Raw genomic sequence first — 22,679 nt, 5'->3', positions numbered from 1 at the left:
GGTGGCTTGTGCCTGTAATCCCAGCACTTTGGGAGGTTGAAGCAGGAGGATCCCTTGAGCTCAGGAGTTCAAGAACAGCCTGGGCAACATGGGAAAAACCCATCTCTACAAAAAAAAAAAAAAAAAAATTAGCCGGCTGGTGGCGTGCACCTGTAGTCCCAGCTACTCAAGAGGCTGAGGCAGGAGGATTACATGAGCCCAAATGGTTGAGGCTGCAGTGAGCCCTGATTTTGCCACTTCCCTCCAGCATGGGTGACGGAGTGAGACCTTGTCTCAAAAAAGAAAAAAAAGATCTGGTATTGATTACATCACTAACCTCCAGAAGAGATGGGGTTATTTTTTCCCCTGGGATTAAAAAAGAACACCCATGTCTCCTCCCGTTTTGCCTCCCCTGGTGTCTGACACCTGGAGATGACTGTGGCATAGCTGGTGCCTTCCAGCCTTGAGGCTCCAGGGAGTCCCCTCCCTTTGGACTTCCTCCAACTCCTCCTTTTGAACTGGGAGCCCCTTTAGTGTTCAGATGCTGGTGCTAGTGGCCAGCCACAAAGCCACCTTTTCCCTTGGGACAAGGGCTTGGCCTCCAGGGAGCAGGCCAGCCTTTAGGAGTCACCTACTCCTGCAGGGACATGACATTCAAAATCACTTGAAAGTAGCTTCTTTGCCGGGTGTTGTGTATCACGCCTGTAATTCCAATACTTTGGTGGCAGGCCAAGGCAGGAAGATTGCTTGAGCTCAGGAATTTGACGCCAGCCTGGGCAACATGGCAAAACCCTGTCTGTACAAAAGTACAAAAATTAGCCAAGCATGGTGGTGCACACCTGTAGTCCCAGCTACTCAGGAGATAGGCGGAAGAATTACCTGAGCCTGGGAGATGGAGGGTGAAGTGAGCCATGATTGCACTCCAGCCTGGGTGACGGAGTGAGGCCCGCCCTTCCCACTCCTCCCCAAAAAGTAGCTTCTTTGTTTAGCTTCCTTGTATTTTCAACATGTTGATCAGCCTCAGTTTGTGTTTTCTATTCCTGGAATACTTTATACAATGAATTTGGATTCCACCTGGTTAGTCAAGGTCAATGTTATGAATGAGGGTCTGGACCAGGAGCTGCAGGACAAGCTAGTTGCTTTTGTTGTGTTGTCGGGGGTCGGCCTCCAGACTGTAGCTCGGAGAAGCAGCGTGTGCCTTTGGAGTCAGGCAGCCATGGAGGAGAGTGCTCCTGGCAGGATAGGCTGCCAGTAAGCCTCCTTGGCTCCTGAATGCCTGCTCTGAGTGACCCTCGGCAGAGCTTTGGGGGGCCCAAATGGGAAGTGCCTAGCCGCCTGCAACATTGCCTCCTCCCCTGGAATTGTCCCTCACCCCTCACTTGCCATTTGATTGCTTTCCTACTTGATGCACCTAGAGGCTGGTCCACAGACACACCTTCTCTGCCATTGTTCAGGTCTGAGCACCTGCACCTCCAGAGAACCTACGGGGCTTCTCAGCTGTGGCACTGTGGGTGCTTTGGCCACGCCTTTCTTTGCTGAGGGATGTCCTGTGCATTGTAAGATGCTCAGCATTCCTGGCCTCTGCCCACTAGATACTACCCCACCATCACCCTTTGTGACCACCAAAAGTGTCTCCAGACATTGCCAAATATCCCGTGAGGAGCAAAATTACCCCTAGGTGAGAACCACTGGGCTAACTGGTCTCCATGTTCCCTCTCTCAGCACGTTCCCTGCCCCAAAATCAAGTAATCTTTTTGCTATCACCTTCAGGCAGGGCTCTGAGCCGAGGCTTTCAGGGGCTTCCATCTTGCTTAGGATAGAATCTTAAGCCCTCCCTATGGTTCTCTAAGGCCTGAATAAGCAGGCTCCATGCCTTCTGCCTTCTTGAAGCCGTGCCGGCTGGTGCCCATCACCCCACCCAGCTATTCCTCCCTGCATGGTAAGCTCACTCCCCATCTCACCCCAATCTCTGGTTCAGCATCACCTTGAAGGGGCCTTTCCTTACCACCCATTTAAACTCCCTCACTGTGCTCTCCCCTGCAAGCCCCCACGTTGCCCAGTTTTTCTCTGTGGCACTTGGTACCACCTTCCCTGCATCTGTCTGTCTGCCTGCTTCCTCCCTGCAGGAGAATGGGCACTTAGCATGTGCCAGAATCCCTCTCCTTGGAGGGCAGCTGTGTTTGCTGCTCCTGTTTCCAGAAGAGGCACAAAGGATTTTGGTCCTGGGTTCCACCGGGAAGCCCACAGTTGTGTCACATGTGTGCAAAGTAATGTGGGTTCATCTTAAACCAGCCACAACCCCTCCTGGCTTAGAGACACTTAGCATTTTAGCATCTTGTCCTTTTTCTGTTCAGAAATCTCTTGATAGCTACAACTCTGTAAGAAATGTTAGACAATAAATAGCTCATCAACTCTGAGGTGGTTTAGAATTTCAGAGCCCGTGAGGACAGTTGAAATCTCTTCACCCCCCGACCCCACATCCCGTCCTAGTAACAATTTTTTAAAAACTACAAGCAGGCTGCAAACCCAGCTACTCGGGAGGCTGAGGCAGGAGAATTGCTTGAACCTTGGAGGCGGAGGAGGAGAATTGCTTGAACCTGCAGCAAGCTGAGATTGCGCCATTGCACTCCAGCCTGGGCGACAGAGTAAGACTCTGTCTCAAATAAATAAATAAATAAATAAAGATAATCATATTTAAAAAAAAAAAAAAAACTACAAGCAGGGCACCTCTTAACAGTAGGGATTGGGTTTTATTCCAAGGCTTAGTTTTGTTCACACATCTGGTGTTTTTCCAGAGTGGGCACAGTGCCCTCTAGTGTTTGCCTGCCGGACTGGCTGGCACCTGTCACTTGCTCTTTGGAGGTGAAAGGGGAAGTAGAGGGCAGACTGTGCCCAGCAGGCATCCTTAGTCAGCGGCCACCACAGCTGCCTTCCATGTGCCCCACAAATGAAGAGAGTTTTTATTTCTTTCATATGCAGAAGAGTCGCTGTCTTTAAATGTGTAGACTTGCCAGAAGTCTCTTCCTGTCTCTGTAGCTCCGGTAAGAGATTAGCTTTTTATGTGGTTAAGAGAACGGACTCTGGAGCCAAATTGCCTGAGTTCAGGTCCCGGTTCCACTACCTAAGAGCTTTGTGACACTGAATGAGTTGCTTATTTTCTTTGTCTCAGTTTGCATATCTGCAAAATGAGCATGGCAGTGATGTGCTTCGTGGGTTGTGGAGCACCTCATGCATGAAAGCAGTGAAGTGCTTAGAGAGCTGCCTGGCAGATAGGAAGCACCTGGTTAGCATGAGGCTGAGGACTCCAGAGTTCTAGCATTCTCCAGGAACATGGCAGCTCCTTCCCGATGAGGGCACTGAAAGGCTTTATGAAGCAGGTTGCACACACGGAGGCAGAGAGAGGAGGACATTTGGAAGGAACTGTCCAGCGCACTAGCTTACAGATGGGAGGGTATGGGCTTATTTGGAGAAAGCCAGCGTCCATTATGGGTGGGGTATAGGGAGTTAGGAAGGAAAGTCACAAGAGAGATGATGGAGAGCCTCCCAAGTCATCCTGAGTCCTTCCAGATGCCTTTGTCTCGGTATCTAATTCCCCATGGAAGGGATTGTCGCCACCATGTTACCATCCCCCAGCCCCTTGTCACTCCTGCTGTGCTCCCAGCACTGTCAGGACTTTGGAGAAATGTAAATTCCCGTCATAGAAAGATCAAAAGAGCTGTAGAGCCCCTGGAGGCAGTGTCCTGGTGGGGTGGAGCCACTCTTGTCTGGAGAGCCCCATGGGAAGGATGGCATTTGCTGCACTGGCTCCCTCTCCTGGGGGCACTGGGCACTGCCTGCCCTGCCAGCCTCTGGCCTTGCCATTATGCCAGGTTTCACCAGCTGTTTTGTTTCTGCTTCAGCTTCAGAGTTGACACCTCAGTTTCCCCTGCACTCCCAAGGGTGTGGTTAGGCTGAGCAGAGTGTCCCATCAATGACTGCACTGATTTAGGTCTGTGTCTGTGCTGTTCTCGCCTCCTTTCCTGGCTGCTCTCTCAGGGACCCCTAAGTGGTGGAGGCAGCCCTCCCACCACACGTGGTGCAGTCCCCCTTGCACTGGATTCTGCAGTCAGTCCTACAGCTTGTGGTTCTCTGAGCAATTGTGACTTTTTGAAGTCTAAAATGGGACCCAGGGATTAAGATAGGATGGGGCAGTGCAAAAAAATACCATGTCTCAGCTGGGCACGCTGGCTCAAGCCTGTAATCCCAGCACTTTGGGAGACCAAGGCGGGTGGATCACGAGGTCGAGAGATCGAGACCATCCTGGTCAACATGGTGAAACCCCGTCTCTACTAAAAATACAAAAAAATTAGCTGGACATGGTGGCGCGTGCCTGTAATCCCAGCTACTCAGGAGGCTGAGGCAGGAGAATTGCCTGAACCCAGGAGGTGGAGGTTGCGGTGAGCTGAGATCGCGCCATTGCACCCCAGCCTGGGTAATGAGCGAAACTCCGTCTCAAAAAAAAAAAAAAAAAAAAAATACCATGTCTCAGAGTGGAGATTTGGGCACAGAGGGTTACAGCACACAAAAGTGCTTACAGTTAGAAAAGTGGCACCATCACGCCAGCATGCCCCTTGAGCCTCCTGGGGTCTTAGAGCAGATGTAAGGAGAGCTTGGCCTTTCAGGGCTCTTCAGCCTGCACCTCTCAGGGCCAGTGATCACAGCTGCTGGCCTTGCTGAGCGCCTGCTCTGTACCATGCATCATGTGCCACCTGTGCGCCTGCTGCCTTGGTGACTCCGCCTCAGCCACGCTTGAGATGGCTGCTGTCATCCTCCTTCCACGTGTCGGCAGGAGTGGTTTGCCTGAGGTTCTTGTGTCTGACTCAAGAACCCTGTTTCTTAAGAACTGGGCTTGTTGTCATTTGAAACTTGAGTTTATAGCTGGACACGGTGGCTCAACGCCTGTAATCCCAGCACTTTGGGAGGCTAAGGAGGGCGGATCATGGGGTCAGGAGTTTGAGACCAGCCTAACCAACCTAGTGAAACCCCGTCTCTACTAAAAATACAAAAATTAGCCAGATCATGGTGGCATGTGCCTGCAGCCCCAGCTACTCAGGAGGCTGAGGCAGGAAAATCTCTTGAACCCGGGAGGTGGAGGTTGCAGTGAGCCAAGATTGCACCATTGCACTCCAGCCTGGGCAACAGAGCTAGACTCCTTGTTAAAAAAAAAAAAAAAAAAAAAACTTGAGTTCGTGAGTTCCTGTGGACTCTCTGCACTGGTGGTTGGTGAAGGGGTCCTGTGCTCTTCTTTCCTTTTCTTTGTTGAGTCATGTTCTTCTACTGGCAGAGTTTGTTTTAGTCTTCATTCCTAGCATTTAAGTGACCTCGAGCCAGTATCTTCCTTTTCAGCAACTCAGTTCTCCTTTCTTGATGGTGACCTCTCAGTGCCCCAGATCGAGAGAGGCTGCCACCGCAGAGTGTCTGGTTGGCTATTTGCAGAAACAGCTCTCTAGACACATGGTTTGGGGTCTTGGAAGTGGACACACACGGAGACCTGTCCATGATTATGACTCAGTAAAGAACCATAAAGGAGCTGCCCCAGGTTTGAGGAACCAGCAAAAAAGAAGGCAGGCTGGCCTGGTGGAAGCATCTCCTGCCTAGGCTGTTGGGATGTGGAGCAGCAGGAGGCAGTGGTCGCTGCTAGCTGTGCATAAAGGGACAGTCAGGTGCTCGTGCAGTTGGCCAGGCTCCAAGAGCCAGCCGTCCTGAGGGTTACTCAGCAGCCTGTAGGGCTCCACAGTGCAGCAGATAAGATGCAGGCCACAGCTGGTCAGGAGGATAACCCAGATGAGAACGTGGTGTCCGGTGATAGCCGGGCTTCAGGGTGACCCAGCACAGACCGGTGTCCTGCTCCTCTCCCAGCCCACTCTCCCTTAGCACTGATCAGCCAGGGGCAGGTACTTGCAGAGGGCAGAAAAAGGATTTAACGCAAAGCACATATTTTGTTCTCTGTAGAATGGGCTGTTAAATCCTTATTTAAAGTGCGGCCTTATGTGATCTGTCGTTGAGCTGCATTTAGCATGAGGAAGGATACCTCCGGTCAGCTGAGTGTTTGCCGATGGCGGGCAAGACAGTGACCATAGGGGTACCAGGAGGCCTGCAGGTGACTTGCTCTGCCTGTGAATCTAGGTGCTGGTTGGAGGTGTGTGCAGTCTGTGAAAATGCTTCTAGCCGAACACAGGATTTGTGCACTTAGCAGTGTGGACGTGACACTTCAGAAGAACTTGGAAGAAAAATGTATTCTGTGGTGGCTTCAGAGCCCATTTTCTCACACTGGTATTTCCTTTTACAGCTGAAACTAGAGGACCGTTCTGTGGTACCCCGAGATGTGGTCCGGCACATGCGATCCACCGTGAGTCCTGCGTCCCCACCCCAGCCCTGGGCCTGGGGGCAGCCACCTTGGGGACTTGAGCCTGCCCACCTTGCGCTCTGTATGTGGGAGAGCTGGCCAGCTCTGCAGGGGACACGCTGGGGTGGCCTGGGCTGGGTCTCCCATGGGGACCAGGGCTGCTGCGCCTCGGGGCTTGCATGCCTCCTCCCTCCCCCAGGACAGTCAGTGTGGCACAGTGATCGACGTCAACATCGACTGTGCCGTCAAGCTCATTGGCACCAACTGCATCATCTATCCCGTCAACAGCAAGGACCTGCAGCACATCTGGGTGAGCCAGCCCTGTCTTCTCATTGTCCTTTCTGGGCCCTCTGGTTCTCTAGGGCACGACCTCAGGGCTGTAGCCTTCTCTGTGCTCTTGCCAAGCACAGCCTTCCTGGGTCAGGAGGCAAAGCACAGCAACCAGCTGACTCCTGTAGCCTTGTTTTCGCTGCTTTCCAGTAAGCCATTTAGACATGAGGTCAGGAGATGCCCTTCCCCAAACCCAGCATAGACTGCTGGTGTGGTTGTCTTTAACTGGTTTCCATTCACCTCTAATTTTTTTTTTTTTTTTAATTTTCAATAATTTTATTTTTTACATTTTTTTTTTTTTTTTTTTTTTTTTTTTTTGAGACGGAGTTTCGCTCTTGTTACCCAGGCTGGAGTGCAATGGCGCGATCTCGGCTCACCACAACCTCAGCCTCCTAGACTCAGGCAATTCTCCTGCCTCAGCCTCCTAAGTAGCTGGGATTACAGGCACGCGCCACCATGCCCAGCTAATTTTTTGCACCTTTAGTAGAGACGGGGTTTCACCATGTTGACCAGGATGGTCTCGATCTCTCGACCTCGTGATCCACCCGCCTCAGCCTCCCAAAGTGCTGGGATTACAGGCTTGAGCCACCGCGCCTGGCTTTTTTTTTTTGAGACGGAGTTTCACTCTTGTTACCCAGGCTGGAGTGCAATGGCGCGATCTCGGCTCACCGCAACCTCCGCCTCCTGGGTTCAGGCAATTCTCCTGCCTCAGCCTCCTGAGTAGCTGGGATTACAGGCACGTGCCACCATGCCCAGCTAATTTTTTGCACTTTTAGTAGAGAGGGGGTTTCACCATGTTGACCAGGATGGTCTCGATCTCTTGACCTCGTGATCCACCCGCCTCGGCCTCCCAAAGTGCTGGGATTACAGGCTTGAGCCATCGCACCCGGCAATTTTATTTTTTAAATAATTTCAAACCTACCAAAAAGTTGTAAATTCCTGTGTCCCTCTCATCCAGGTTCCTCAGCTGTTAAGATTTCACTCCGTTTACTCCATCACCTTCCCTCCCTCCTTCTCCCTGAGATCCTTCTCCGGTCTTTTTTATTCCCAAAACATTTTGGGAATAAAAAAGAGCAAGCTTTGAGAGCAAGCTACAGATATGATGCCCTGTCACCTACCCCTGAATATACCTCTCTGTATTTTCCAAAAACAAGGACAGCCTCCAGTGTAACCACTTTAACCCCCAGATTGGGAAGTGGACATTGATAATTACTGTCTCGTCCATAGACCGCATTAAGTTGTCCCAACTCTACTCTTTTTTTGGTTTTTTTCATATCCAGGACCCAATTCAGGAACGCATCTTGCGTTTAGTTGTCACCTCTTTAATTTCTCTCCAATCTGGAATCATTTCCTAGCCTATCTTTGTCTTCCATGTCCCAAACAGTGGAACAGTCAGTAACTTGACCCTCAGCCTGGGTCTATCTGGTATTGCCTCATGCCCACGCATTCATGGCAGGCCCGCCACAGAAATGCCACTGAGCTTTGCGCTGGTTCATGGTACCCCATAGCCAAAGTGTTGGGGTTATTCACTTTGATCCCTGCTCATGTTGGTGTCCTCCAGGTCTCTCCACCGTAAACTCACCATTTACCCCCTTAAGTGATTGTATTCTGTGGGAACATAGTCCCGGATTATGTCGATGAACTACCTATTATTTGTCAAACTGAAATCCATCAGCTTTGACCTCCATTCACAGTTCCTCCTGCACCAGCCATTGCTCTGATGTTGCTAAATGGTGGTTTTATGACTCCCTGGCTGCCCCCCATTTCTATCAGCTGGCATTCTGCTTTGTAGAAGAGCTCTATCTTCTGCCGACATTTATTTATTCATTTTTTAAAATCAGTATGGACTTAGAGATTTCTGTTTTATCCATTGGTTGTAATTAATTGCTACTATTACCTGTTCTGTTGCTTAGGTGATCCCAGGTATAGCCAATGGGAGCCTCTTCAGGCTGGCTTTCATGTCCTTTTCACATGGCCCTTTCTGTTGGTTTTTTAAGTATTTTCTTTCTTTCTGGCATGAGGTGTGCTGTGCCAGGCTCATCTTGCACTTTTTGTGATCCAGCCCCAGAATCAACCATTTCTCCAAGAAGCCTCATTGCATTCAAAGAATGGAATTTTTAAAACCCAAATCTGGATGCTAGTTGTGCTAATTGCTACTTGGCCCTTTTGGGACACACTAGGAAATACACATGTATTACATGCATACACACATCTAAATATGTCACTACCTGTTCTATGTGTATGTTAAAGTATATGAGTTCAGGCTGGACACAGTGGCTCATGCCTATAATCCCAACACTGAGAGGCTGAGACAGGTGGATCACTTGAGCTCAGGAGTTCAAGACCAGCCTGGGTAACATAGCAAAACCTCATCTCAACAACAGAAAAATATGAAAAAATTGGCGGGGCATGGTGATGCATGCCTATAGTCCCAGCTACTCAGGAGACTGAGGTGGGAGAATCACTTGAGCCCAAAGACAGAGGTTGCAGTAAGCCAAGAATATCACACCGTTGCACTCCAGCCTGGGCAACAGAGCAAGACCCTGTCTCAACAATAGAAATAAAATAAAATATATAAGTTCATCCTGATACATCCAGTTCTACTTAAACACCACAGTAGACTCTTCCTTCTCCCCTTCTGTTAGTAAACACCTGGGCACCTTCTCCAACAGTGAGGGACTCGGCTGTCAATATCCTCGATATGCTAATGGATTTACTCAGAACACTGTCCAAATAGCCACCCCTCAGCGGTATGGCTGCCTCCTCTGCCTGCCGCCTCCACAGACTACTTGCCAGTTGTCCTGTGTCAGTGGATGTCCCATGTCCATGGATGCCATCAGGCCTCTGCCCCTGCATAAACCACCCCGTTACCTCTAGGCAGCCCCACCACCACCACCACCACCACTTCTTTCTCACTGGGACGAGCAGCTGGGATGCAGCCTAGAACTTGTAGGGATGGCCTGCTGCAGCAGCTATTTAGGACTGGTAGCCAACCGGTCCAGGCAATGGGCTGTCTAGATCCTTCCCCCTACCTGTCTCAGTGGGGCATAGAGGAATCTGTGCCCTGGACATGAGTGTTGTCTGCTGTGTCTCACTGTCCCTGCTCCCTTGGTCTGCAGCCCTTCATGTATGGGGACTACATTGCCTATGACTGCTGGCTGGGGAAGGTCTATGACTTGAAGAACCAGATCATCCTGAAGCTATCCAACGGCGCCAGGTAGAGTCTCACCACCAAGGAGCCATTGGCTTGGGAAGGACAGCTTCTTGGAAAGAGGGGAGGAAGAGGGTATTTCCTCGTGGGGCCAGTGATGACAGGTTTGATCAAGAGCAGTGACAGATGTTGATGGCATCCGGGGCCTGCAAAGCAGGGCCTAACCCTGTGGCATTCTCTTCATCTGCCATGGCCTAATTCTGTTGCTCAGTTTCTGATCTGTCCTGCCACGGGGAGAAGCATGTTCATTGAGGATATCTGCTAGGGACTGGTGCTTTACTTGAGGCACTGTGATGGTGCTGAGCACTCCAGTGGCACTTGGGGTCTTGTTCATTGTGGGAGAGTTTTTTGTACTACCTCGGGCTGAGCTGATGGTGGAAGATGAATTTTGCTGTTTCGGGCACTTGGTGGATTGGCATCTTAGGATCGCAACTGTTTGGTACTCACTGTGTCCCCTGGTGGAGACCAAGCCTCTGTTCTCTGTTTTAGGTGCTCCATGAACACGGAAGATGGTGCCAAGCTCTATGATGTCTGCCCGCACGTCAGCGACTCGGTAGCGTGCTGTGTCCAGGCCACGCCCTTCTTTGGTTGCTCAGTCCTCTGGGAGGAGGACTTCTTAGCAAAGAACTTGTAGCTGTCCCTGACTAAACAGAGTGGTTTCCTGGAAGAGGGTTGAGTGTGCGCCAGAGGCACTAAAAGTTTGGGTATAGGCGGAAAGTATTAGAACTTTTTTTTTTTTTTTTTTTTTTCCTGAGACAGTCTTACTCTGTCGCCCAGGCTAGAGTGCAGTGGCGCGATCTTGGCTCACTGCAACATCCGCCTCCCAGGTTCAAGCAATTCTTTGGCCTCATTCTCCCGAGTAGCTGGGATTATAGACATGTGCCACCATGCCTAGCTAATTTTTGTATTTTTAGTGGAGATGAGGTTTCACCATGTTGGCTAGGCTGGTCTCGAACTTCTGACCTCAGGTAATCCACCCACCTTGGCCTTCCAAAGTGCTATAATTACAAAGGCGTGAGCCACTGTGCCTGGCAGTATTAGAACTTTTATTTGCATTTCTGTTAGCCTTTTTCTCTCATCTGTTGCTCTCTCAATACAGGATGATGTATTAGTTACAGTAGTACATGGACACAAATAGCAAACAAGTAGATATACAGGGGGTGTGTGAGCAAACAGGTTTCAGGACCACTGCTCTCTGGAGCCTTATTCCTCAGAGTGTGAGCCCTTGACCAAAGAGCATGGAATGAGTCAGCCTACATTTGAACAAGGGTGCCAGGTGACCTCTACACACCCAGGGTTTGGGAAGAGCCATTCTTGAGCCTCATGACTTGTTTTAGGGCATGTAGCGCCTGTGTGTGAGTGGGCTTCTGCAGGTGGGCAGCTGGCAGGCACAGGTGTGGAGAACATGGTCATTCAAGGAGGCACTGCTCACAGGGACTTTCCTCTGGCCCCAAATCCCACAGGGTCTCTTCTTTGACGATTCCTACGGCTTCTACCCAGGCCAGGTGCTCATTGGCCCCGCCAAGATCTTCTCCAGTGTCCAATGGCTGTCAGGTGTCAAGCCCGTGCTCAGTACCAAGAGCAAGTTCCGAGTGGTGGTGGAAGAGGTGGGTTTGGGCCTAGGGTCAGGAGACAGAGTCCTTGACCTCTACGCCCTGGAGCTGAGCTGCTGCCCCTTTCCTGCCTGCTCTGAGGGTTGAGCCCCACTCTTCAGCTTCTGGACCCTGTTGATCTCAAAGGGCTTTAAGGATAAGGAAAACCCAAGCTCTAGTCATAGTGACCAAAAGACAGATGTCCCCCAGCCCAGCCTGAGCAAGGTGGGAGGGTAGTGAGTGACCAGCAGTGGCCCCTAGCTGGTATGAGCAGTGACACTGGTCCTGCGTGTTGCATTGGGACCGTGGTTACAGTTGGGGCCTACTCTGATGTGTCTGTACTTGGTCCTGCACTAGGAAGATCAGTTTCCTCCTCTGGAGGTCAAGTGGGCCCTGGGCAGCTGGCTAAAGAGTGCTGTCAGAGCCTGCCCTGACTGGCGTGTCCCACCTGCCATCCCCAGGTGCAGGTTGTAGAGCTGAAAGTTACATGGATTACCAAGAGTTTCTGTCCAGGGGGCACGGACAGCGTCAGCCCCCCACCCTCTGTCATCACCCAGGAAAACCTAGGCAGGTGAGATGCCCTACTGCCAGCAACCCAGGGGCACGCATGGGACAGGGCTCTGGGCCCCGGCCACAGATACCTAGGGAGGCTGGAGAACACTGCTGGCCTCCCAAGAGTTCAGCCTGGCTCACCCCCACTTCTCCCTCAACCAGGGTGAAGCGTCTCGGATGCTTTGACCATGCTCAGCGGCAGCTTGGGGAGCGCTGTCTGTATGTCTTCCCAGCCAAGGTAGAGCCAGCCAAGATTGCCTGGGAATGTCCAGAAAAAAACTGCGCCCAGGGGGAGGGCTCTATGGCCAAGAAGGTATGTCCTTGGGGTTGGGGGTTGGTGGGCATTTGAGGAACTGGCCTTGAGCCATTTCCATGGCCAACAAGGACAGTCTGTGCTTTAGGCCTTGGTGGGCAGCAGCCCTGATGACCCTTGCCAGCTACTCAGGTGAATACAGCTATCATCCTCACAGTTGTGTCCTCTCTGCTTCGCTCTTGCAGGTGAAGCGCCTGTTGAAGAAGCAGGTTGTGCGGATCATGTCATGCTCCCCGGACACCCAGTGTTCCAGGGACCATTCCATGGAAGACCCAGACAAGAAGGGGGAAGCCAAAGCCAAGAGTGAAGTGGACTCCGCCAGCCCTGAGGAAACACCTGATGGCTCTGCCAGCCCCGTAGAGATACAGGATGAGGGCGTAGAGGAGCCCCACGAGGCAGGAGATCAGCTGCCCCCATTCCTGCTAAAAGAAGGCAGAGACGACAGGCTGCACTCAGCAGAGCAGGACGCAGATGATGAGGCTGCCGATGACACAGATGACACCAGCTCAGTGACCTCCTCCGCCAGCTCCACCACTTCCTCCCAGAGTGGTAGTGGCACGAGTCGCAAAAAGAGCATCCCCTTGTCCATCAAAAACTTGAAGCGCAAACACAAGAGGAAGAAGAATAAAATCACCCGAGACTTCAAGCCAGGGGACAGGTAAACTCAGAGTTGTGCCCCTTCCCCATGGCATCAGCATGAAGCCAGGCAGAGTGCACGTCAGTGTGCATGCCTGTGCTTGCACACACACTCTGCATACCTTGTAGTGGCTCGAGTGCCTGGGGTAGGCCCTGGTGGAAAGCAGAGACTTAGGAATGGTACAGAGGGTGGAATGGTGGTGGTGGCCTTAAGTTTGGCCTTCTGGGACCACATTTGCCTGAGCTCTCCCAAGTGGGTCCCGTTCTCAGAGAATGCATGGCCTTGGAAGCCTGGGTTCGCTTCCTGTGCACCAGAGACTCATCCTACCGGCCTGGGACTCAGAGTTTCAGGTTACCGAGCCCGCAGGGATGGGAAGGGACAGAAAGATTCTCTGCCCTTTCCCTGGGGTGGCGGTCAGGGAGGGGGGGTGTTTTTGCATGGCCTGCTGACTGGCCTGCACCTGGCAGGGTGGCAGTGGAGGTGGTGACCACAATGACCTCAGCTGACGTGATGTGGCAGGATGGCTCCGTGGAATGCAACATCCGCTCCAATGATCTCTTCCCCGTGCACCACTTGGACAACAACGAATTCTGCCCCGGAGACTTCGTGGTAGATAAGCGAGGTAGTGCCAGCTCTGAAAGGGCAGCCAGCAGGGTGGTCGCCAATGAGGGCCCAGGTTGGGGCTTGGAAAGAACAGGCAAAGGATCTGGGGTCAGAGCTAAAAGGAGGTCGGGAAGGGGACTGCCCTCATGAATGGGGCTCGCCATTTCCAAGATTGGGGAAGGTCAGGGTTCTGCACCCTGCACTGGCTTGAGACATGGGCTCCTTAGCCCGGGTCCCTTAGCTAGTTGCATCCCTTCCTCTGGTTCCCTAGTCCAGAGCTGTCCAGACCCTGCCGTCTACGGTGTGGTACAGTCTGGTGACCACATCGGTCGTACCTGCATGGTGAAGTGGTTCAAGCTGCGGCCAAGTGGCGACGATGTGGAGGTGTGTGCTGCCCCTACTGCTTTCTTCAGCTGGGCTCTGGGGTTGGGTGTAGGCCCCTAGCTCACGATGGCCTGTCCTATGCCACAGCTAATTGGAGAAGAGGAAGATGTGAGTGTTTACGACATTGCTGACCACCCTGACTTTCGGTTCCGTACAACTGACATCGTCATCCGCATCGGCAATACTGAGGACGGGGCTCCTCACAAGGAGGATGAGGTATACCTTCAAATTCAGGTTCTGGATCGCTGCTCCCTGCCCTGTGAGCAGCTGCAGTCCCTGATGCTGCCACCAGGTGGCTCTAGGCAACAAGAGCTGAAAGTCCTCGGGCTCATTGTCACCAGGAGAGCAGCTGCCCCAAAGTCAAGCTGCTGCTCAGCCCTAGCAGCTTCAGAGGGACTTGTTCCCCTGCCTCTCTGCTGGGGTCAGGTTTCTTGAGCCGCTGCTGGTTACGTTTACCAGGGGAGCTAAGTTCCTTGTCACAAGCTGGGTGGGCGTGATGTCAGTCACTGCAGAGCACAGGAGGGCTGGGGAGCTGGGGCTGGAGCTGGGCCCCCTGACTCTGTCCCCTTTGCCCAGCAGCCATCAGTAGGCCAGGTGGCCCGTGTGGATGTCAGCAGCAAGGTGGAGGTGGTGTGGGCTGACAACTCAAAGACCATCATCCTGCCCCAGGTGAGGCTCTGGCAAGTCCCCCTGCTGGGCTTGTGACTATAGCAGCTTGGGCTGGGGCCAGAGTCGTGTAGCCTGAAGGTGGGTTCTTGGGTCTTCCTGGTGAGATCTCAGCAAAAGCCTGAGGAGAAAGGCGAGCATTCCACACAGCCCTGGGTGCGGGGTTGGGGGCAGCCTGCAGGTGGCCCACCGGCCTCACTTCTCCCATCCATCGCTGGGTGCATGTAGATTTTCACAGACCTCCAGGATTTTCCTGGATTATCACTATGCTAAGAATAATGCAAGTTCCTTCCTAAAAGGAGATGGAGACTTTCCTATCACCCTTTCTAAAAAGCTCTAACAGCGAAGGAGAGAAAGGAGAGAGCTGGCCCCATTCTAGCCCCAGCTGCTGAGTCCTGAGCTGAAGGGCCACACAGGCTCTCCTTCCCTCGCCTCCCTGGCTGGAGCTGCACAGCCCAGCTCTCCTCTCCTGGCTTCTGCATAGGGGGTGAGGGGCGGGACAGGGCGGGGGCAGGAATGACTTGTCCCATCACCTTAATGGTCATTCCAGGGAAGGCAGCAGGTTGTGCTGGCCCTTCCACACGTACCCTCCTTAGGTATGTTCCCAGCTCCCAGTGCAGCCCCACATGGGCCTCCCCGCCTGCATCATTAGCTGACCCTGAGCTTTTCAGGTGTGGGGCTGGGCCTGTCAAGGTCGCCTGCCTCCTTAGGCAGATGCTGACCAAGTGCACAGAGCGGGAGGGGAGGCTGAAACAGACCACTGGCTGGGGCTTTGGGTCCAGCTGGGGGCTGGGACAGGTGGAGGGCCTCTCCCAGAGACCTAGGGACTGCAAAATCCAGAACACAGGGCGGGGAAAGAGTGGAATGAGGTTGCCAGGGCCTCATGAGCCCAGTCCCCATCAGCTATGCAGATCAGGGATCCCCAGAGCTCTTCCTTTGTGGTAGGGAGGTAACTTCCTGTCTGCATTGCCCTGGCACTTCCCTTCTGCCCCCAGCACTTGTACAACATTGAGTCTGAGATTGAGGAGTCAGACTATGATTCAGTAGAAGGCAGCACCAGCGGGGCATCCTCGGATGAGTGGGAAGATGACAGTGACAGCTGGGAGACGGACAATGGGCTGGTGGAGGATGAGCACCCCAAGATAGAGGAGCCCCCCATCCCACCCACGGAGCAGCCAGTGGCCCCTGAGGAGGACAAGGGAGTGGTGATCAGTGAAGAGGCAGCCACAGCTGCTGTCCAGGGCGCTGTGGCCATGGCCGCCCCCATGGCCGGGCTGATGGAGAAGGCTGGCAAGGACGGGCCTCCCAAGAGCTTCCGGGAGTTGAAAGAGGCCATCAAGATCCTGGAGAGCCTCAAGAACATGACCGTGGAGCAGCTGCTGACGGGCTCACCCACCTCTCCCACTGTGGAGCCTGAGAAGCCAACTCGGGAGAAGAAGTTTCTGGATGACATCAAGAAGCTACAGGAAAACCTCAAGAAAACCCTGGACAATGTGGCCATTGCAGAGGAGGAGAAAATGGAGGCAGTGCCCGACGTAGAGCGCAAGGAGGACAAGCCCGAGGGGCAGTCACCTGTGAAGGCCGAGTGGCCCAGTGAGACCCCGGTGCTCTGTCAGCAGTGTGGTGGCAAGCCTGGCGTCACCTTCACCAGCGCCAAGGGCGAGGTCTTCTCCGTGCTGGAGTTTGCACCCTGTGAGTCAGTCTTTGCCCAGTCTTCACCTTCCCTCGCCTTCTCGGGGCTCCTGTTTGTGTCACCAGATCTGGGTGCGGGTGGTTAGGTGGTTAGTCCTCACTGGCCCCCAACTCCTGGCCCAGGGCAAACAATTTCCCTGTGTGGTTACAGTGCTGAGGCCAGCAGCGGCGAGTGGGAAGTCTGGGGGTGTGCTCACCTGTCCAGCCAGGTTTTCAGATGGAGAGCTCCAGGGCCTCTCCATGAGTGACTGACTGCTCTCTTTCCTCCTCTAGCAAATCATTCTTTTAAGAAAATTGAGTTCCAGCCACCAGAAGCTAAGAAGTTCTTCAGCACAGTGCGGAAGGAGATGGCGCTGCTGGCTACCTCACTGCCCGAGGGCATCATGGTCAAGACTTTTGAAGATAGAATGGCAAGTAGGCTTGGCATGGGCAGGTGCAGATGTGCTGTGTGGGCGCCCAGTGCCCAAGAGGCCACCAGCCTTGGGTCCTCAAAGTTCCAGGGCTGACTGGCACCTGTGAGGACACCCACCCACCTACCCACCTTTTACAGGGGTGGTCACAGGTGCAGTCAGGTGAGGGCTGGCGGAAAGCCGTGTGCCCAGGCCAGATGGTTTTCTTTTCTGCCTCCTTTAAAAAATGAGTTTGAAATTAATTATATTATGAGTACTCCTCAAGCCTGCTCTTCTTTTTGAAAAATTAGAACATTGCAGATCCTTTGAGTGGAAGTGGAAGAGCTAAAGTTGCCTTTGACCAGCTCTCACTTCCCTTTCTTCCTGAATCATAGGTCTCTTCCCACACCCAGAGGACTGCTGGAAGTTTAGTGGGTCTCCTTCCAAATGGATGACCATGGATTACCACCTTTTTAATGTATTTTTACATTTTTTATACATCAAAAAAGTATTTTGACATGTTCATGTATCACCATAAGTACAGAGTATTTTGTATGATTTATTTACACAGAGTATTTGCCTTTTTATTTTTTTTTGTTGTTGTTGTTGGAGATGAAGTCTTACTCTGTCGCCATGCTGGAGTGCAGTGGCCTGATCTCAACTCACTACAACCTTTGCCTCCTGGGTTCAAGTGATTCTCTTGCCTCAGCCTCCCAAGTGGCTGGGACTACAGGCCCGTGCCACCACACTCAGCTAATTTTTGTATTTTTAGTAGAGACGGGGTTTCACCATGTTGGCCAGGATTATCTCAGTCTCTCGACCTTGTGATCTGCCTGCCTCGGCCTCCCAAAGTGCTGGGATTACAGGTGTGAGCCACTGTGCCTGGCCTAGAGTATGTCATTGTATATACATCATCTCTAATTTGCTTAAGACCTACCCATGTTGATTTGTAATGATCTAGTTTCTTCCTTTTTACCTACAAAATAGGACAACAACATGTGGCCACACCACATTCCATTTTCTCACTCTTCTGTTTGTGGATGGGGCCTAGTGTCTCTGAGTCATGTTTACTGAGGCAGCATGAATGCCACCTGTGAACAGGCAAGCCCGTTTGCCTGCCACCTTGTTTACTCAGCAATCCCTTACTGGGCCTGTGCTTCAAGCCAGGCACCATGCTAGACTCTGAATCTGAGTCTGAGGCCCCAGTTCTGGCCCTGTCCTGGAAGGAAGAGGGCAAAGAAAAGAAAGAGTAGGGATCCTGAGAGCTGCCAAGAGGGGCGCTGTTGAGATGGGCCCAGAGCAGCCCCTCCCTGGAACAAGGCTAGGCAGGGTCCTAAGTCCAGTGCCGCTTGAGATTCTTTTTTTTTTTTTTTAGATGGAGTTTCACTCTTGTTGCCCAGGCTGGAGGGCAATGGCGCGATCTCGGCTCACCACAACCTCCGCCTCCTGGGTTCAGGCAATTCTCCTGCCTCAGCCTCCTGAGTAGCTGGGATTACAGGCACGTGCCACCACGCCCAGCTAATTTTTTGTATTTTTAATAGAGACGGGGTTTTACCATGTTGACCAGGATGGTCTCGATCTCCTGACCTCGTGGTCCACCCGCCTCGGCCTCCCAACGTGCTGGGATTACAGGCTTGAGCCACCGCGCCCGGCCTTGCTTGAGATTCTTAATAACACTTTTGTTTTTTGCATGGGTTATAGTAAAATTCCTTTTGAAAATTCTGGGTTTTCTCAGCTGTGCTGAGGAAAAACAGGAACAGTATTTTTTGGTTTGTTCTGTTTTCCCAAAATCTCACTTGGGAGAAGAAAAGTAGTGTGTTCTCTGGAGGCTCCCAGGGTGGCACCGATAAGAGCATGCATGAGCAGTTCCCTCACCCCAGCTGGCGCTCTGCCCTTGTTGCTTCTCAGCTCATCACTGACCTCGCCCATTGCCCTGGCAGTTGAGATCACACACACACACGTGCACGCAAATAGATGCACAGATTTCAGATGTCTGTGGAATGGTGGTCTCCCAATATCTCCCCTGGAGTTCAAACCCTCACTGTCAGCTTCTGGTGGAGAGACCATCCCTAATTCCCCAGGCCCCACCATCCTGGAGCTGCCTTTCAGCTTGGAACTGTTTGTACTACTTGCCTTGTGGGAGATAAGGTTGGGGCAGGTGTTTAGAGGAGTCTTTTTGTTTTGTTTTGTTTTTAAGAGACAAGGTTTCATTCTGTCGCCCAGACTGGAGTGCAGTGGTGTGATCATAGCTCACTGCAACCTCAATTTCCTGGACTCAAGTGATCCTTCCACTTTGATTAGCTAGGATTACAGGTGTGCACCACTATGCCCAACTAATTTTGTATTTTTTGTAGAGATAGGGTCTCACTATGTTGCCCAGGCTGGTCTTGAACTCCTGGCCTCAAGTCTTCCCACTTTGGCCTCACAAAAGTGCTGGGATTACAGGTATAAGCCACCACATCTGGCTGAGGAATACAATTTTAAAGTAATGATTTATGAGGAAAACCACTTGATAAGATAAAAACTCATTTCGAATATTTCTCTTAGCCAGGGTTCAAAGATTCCAGTTAAGGACCAGGCACAGTGGCTCATGCCTGTAAACCCAGCACTTTGGGAGACTGAGCCAGGCGGATCACTTGAGCCCAGGAGTTTGAGACCAACCTAGGCAACATAGTGAGACCCTGTCTCTACAAAAAATAAATCAGCCAGGCATGGTGGCACACACTGTAGTGCCAGCTACTTGGGAGGCTGCAGTGAGCCATTATTGCACTAGTGCACTCCAGCCTGGGCAACAGAATAAGACCTTGTCTCCAAAAAAAAAAAAGATTCCAGGCAGTTTGGCACAGAGGTATTTGTGCTTAGCTTCTCCACTGCTGGTGGCATCTGGAGTCCCAGGTGCCCTTCCTGCTTCATCTGCACAGTGTCTTGGGAAAGGGCAGATGCAGATACCACATGCAGGACACCCCCCTTACACCCTGCCAACCTCAGCCTCCCTCCCTCCCTACATAGGACCTCTTCTCAGCCCTCATCAAGGGCCCCACTCGAACCCCCTATGAGGACGGCCTCTACTTGTTTGACATTCAGCTCCCCAACATCTACCCAGCCGTGCCCCCCCACTTCTGCTACCTCTCCCAGTGCAGTGGCCGCCTGAACCCCAACCTGTATGACAATGGGAAGGTGTGCGTCAGCCTCCTGGGCACCTGGATTGGAAAGGTGAGTGTAGTGCCAGGCCCCAGCCAAGAAGGAGGAAGAGCCAGTTGGGGATAGGGGCTGGGGGAACAGAATTGATGGTGTCCTGTGTGTTTCAGGGGACAGAGAGGTGGACAAGCAAGTCCAGCCTTCTCCAGGTGCTCATCTCCATCCAAGGTACAGTTGGGCTGAAGCAGGGGTGCAGACAGGGAGGGCCAGTGGAGGGAAGTGACTGATGGATCCCTGGAGGGTGGAGGGTAGGCCTGCGCCGTGGGCTTCTCCCACCCACTGTGGGAGGGTGTCCCTTTCCCACAGGTCTGATCCTGGTGAACGAACCATACTACAACGAAGCCGGCTTCGACAGTGACCGGGGCCTGCAGGAAGGCTATGAGAACAGTCGCTGCTACAATGAGATGGCACTGATCCGTGTGGTGCAGTCCATGACCCAGCTGGTGCGGCGGCCCCCTGAGGTCTTTGAGCAGGAGATCAGGCAACACTTTAGCACTGGTGGCTGGCGGCTGGTGAACCGCATCGAGTCCTGGCTGGAAACCCACGCCCTGCTGGAGAGGGCCCAGGCTCTGCCTAACGGGGTCCCCAAGGCCAGCTGCTCTCCAGAGCCCCCAGCTATAGCCGAACTCTCAGACTCCGGCCAACAAGAACCTGAGGATGGAGGGCCAGGCCCAGGAGAGGCCTCCCAGGGCTCAGACTCAGAGGGCGGTGCCCAGGGCCCAGCCTCAGCTAGCAGGGACCACACAGACCAGACTTCGGAGACCGCACCGGACACATCGGTGCCGCCCAGTGTCAAACCAAAGAAGCGGAGAAAGAGCTACCGGAGCTTCTTACCTGAGAAGAGTGGCTACCCTGACATCGGCTTCCCCCTCTTCCCGCTTTCCAAGGGTTTCATCAAGAGCATCCGGGGTGTCCTGATGCAGTTCCGGGCTGCCCTGCTAGAGGCAGGCATGCCGGAGTGCACAGAGGACAAGTAGGTGCCAGGTACAGAGGAAGGAGCATCACCGTGGGAGAGGCCAGCCGCTGTCTGCTCACTCCCCCCGGAATCGCCCTCTTCCCATGCCCCTCTGTCCCCACTGCAAGCCCTCACTGCCCTCTTCTCCCCAAGGTGAGTTTGATGCTGAAGTACAAGAAGTGTGCTGAGATGCCGCCGTTTATTCTGAAGCAAGATTTCAACAGGCGGGTCCCCTGTGGCAAAGAAAATCTGAACCTTGTTGCTGATTTTCCATTTGTCACCCCAGCAGAATGTCCCGGCACTTGCTCCCTTGCTGTCCCTTCTCAGGTCAGAGGCGGGTATTCCAGGGCCTGCCACTGGGCTCTCTGGGCCGGTGCCCTGCAGACCCGCAGGAGAGCAGATGTGCCTTGCATGAAGTGTGGGTTGCACCAACAATTCCCCTGGTCCTTTTCAGCCTCTTCAGTTCAACTTGAGCCTCCCTGTGTCCCAAACCCTCCTGCTGCCACCACCACCAGGTCCTCCTCCCTAGTCCCCCAGCGTCAACACTATCCCTTGGGAGTTGTAGCTGCTGTCACTGACTCCCAGCTCTACACTGGCCTGTCTACCACATTGTAGCCCCCAGGCCTGTTGAACTTGCTCTCTAAGAGAGGTTGGGACCAGGCTGGGTTCGGGGTGACACCCATTAGAGGTAGTGGCCTTCACATATGCACATGGAGTTGAGGACCAGGGAGCTGTGGGGAAAGCAACAGCTGTAGGTGCCTTGCTCTTCTGTTGGAGGCTGCTGGGGCCAGAGCAGCTGCACAAGACGAGGACAAGTGCTAGGGCCTCTCCCCCATCACATGGTCACACTGGGATGTGGCGTGCAGCTCACTGAACTCCGAGCGAGCCAGCCCTCTCTTGGACTAGAAGGAGGCCTGCTGTCAGCCCTTTGCTTACAAACTGCAGGCTCAATCCAAAAGGGGATGGCCGCAGGGGCTCTCCTAGTGCCCAGAGACAGGCCCAGAGGTTTACAAGTTTTCTAAGCTTTTGATAATGTGAAGCTCCAGGCCAAGAGGATGCTGTTGAGCACATTGCAGCTATGTAATTTTTGGTGTATGTATGTAATATTTAAGGTTGGGAAAAAAAGCTCGAAAGCAAAGATATTAACTCTTATTAGAAAAAAAGACAAAAAAAAAAAAAAAAAGCCAAAGCATGATGCGTCTTGTCAGCCTTAAGTGGGCTCCACACCTGTGCTGTGCTGTGACCGCCCAGCCAGCAGAGCTGCGGGAGGACGGAGCCAGGCCACGTGCCGTGGCATTTGGAGCCGAGTCAGTATCTTATTTGAGAAACACCCAGAGTGATTGGTGGGGCTGAGCTTCCCAGTGCATTGTACATGTGGAGATGTGAATGCCTACTGCTTACACTATCTGTATAAAGTGCTGTGTGATTAAACTTTTTTTTACTTGCATTTTTTTTTTTTTTTTTTTTTTTTTTTTTGGTTGGCTCATTAACAAGACAAGGTGACACCATTAAACCTGCCTCTGCCATTCATCTGGGCTCCGTTGCCTTTCTTCCTCTCTGGGGCACTGTGTGCTTGTGTCCCTCACACATACCCTTCCTGGGGAAGGAAAGAGCCTGTTGCCAGGGAAGGCATATGGCAGTGGGTCCTGGCTTCGGCACCACCACCCCACCCCCGCCCTCCACCCGCCAGGTCTGCTTGCCCGCCTTTTGCACTTCCTGTCCTGGGGTAGTCCTCTGGCCTCTTCTGGCTGCTGTTGTGCTCCTCAAGAGCCAGCTTAGAGCAGTCTTCCTGC

The 22,679-nt window shown here is 52.7% G+C and overlaps 1 protein-coding gene across 3 annotated transcripts in view; it reads left to right on the top strand.

The window, feature by feature from the left end:
• Positions 1–22,333, top strand: part of UBE2O (ubiquitin conjugating enzyme E2 O) — a 66,844-nt gene extending 44,511 nt beyond the window's left edge. The window contains exons 2-18 of one of the 3 annotated variants that reach the window (XM_039476434.2): positions 6,308–6,367; positions 6,564–6,674; positions 9,814–9,911; positions 10,395–10,458; positions 11,369–11,512; positions 11,959–12,068; positions 12,212–12,287; positions 12,548–13,020; positions 13,467–13,621; positions 13,874–13,986; positions 14,074–14,202; positions 14,563–14,655; positions 15,648–16,344; positions 16,618–16,754; positions 19,743–19,946; positions 20,042–20,099; positions 20,238–22,333. In XM_039476434.2, coding sequence (XP_039332368.2) covers positions 6,308–6,367; positions 6,564–6,674; positions 9,814–9,911; positions 10,395–10,458; positions 11,369–11,512; positions 11,959–12,068; positions 12,212–12,287; positions 12,548–13,020; positions 13,467–13,621; positions 13,874–13,986; positions 14,074–14,202; positions 14,563–14,655; positions 15,648–16,344; positions 16,618–16,754; positions 19,743–19,946; positions 20,042–20,099; positions 20,238–20,908 — 3,393 coding nt within the window. In that variant the 3' untranslated portion in view covers positions 20,909–22,333. Of the gene's footprint in view, positions 1–6,307; positions 6,368–6,563; positions 6,675–9,813; positions 9,912–10,394; positions 10,459–11,368; positions 11,513–11,958; positions 12,069–12,211; positions 12,363–12,547; positions 13,021–13,466; positions 13,622–13,873; positions 13,987–14,073; positions 14,203–14,562; positions 14,656–15,647; positions 16,345–16,617; positions 16,755–19,742; positions 19,947–20,041; positions 20,100–20,237 lie in introns of all 3 variants that reach the window. The other 2 variants (XM_039476433.2, XM_039476432.2) reach the window with 2 other exon arrangements.
• Positions 22,334–22,679: the final 346 nt, after the last annotated feature.

This window comes from Saimiri boliviensis, chromosome 17 (assembly GCF_048565385.1).
Source record: "Saimiri boliviensis isolate mSaiBol1 chromosome 17, mSaiBol1.pri, whole genome shotgun sequence".
NCBI classification, from domain to species: domain Eukaryota; kingdom Metazoa; phylum Chordata; class Mammalia; order Primates; family Cebidae; genus Saimiri; species Saimiri boliviensis.
This window is presented reverse-complemented; position numbering and strand designations above follow the sequence as displayed.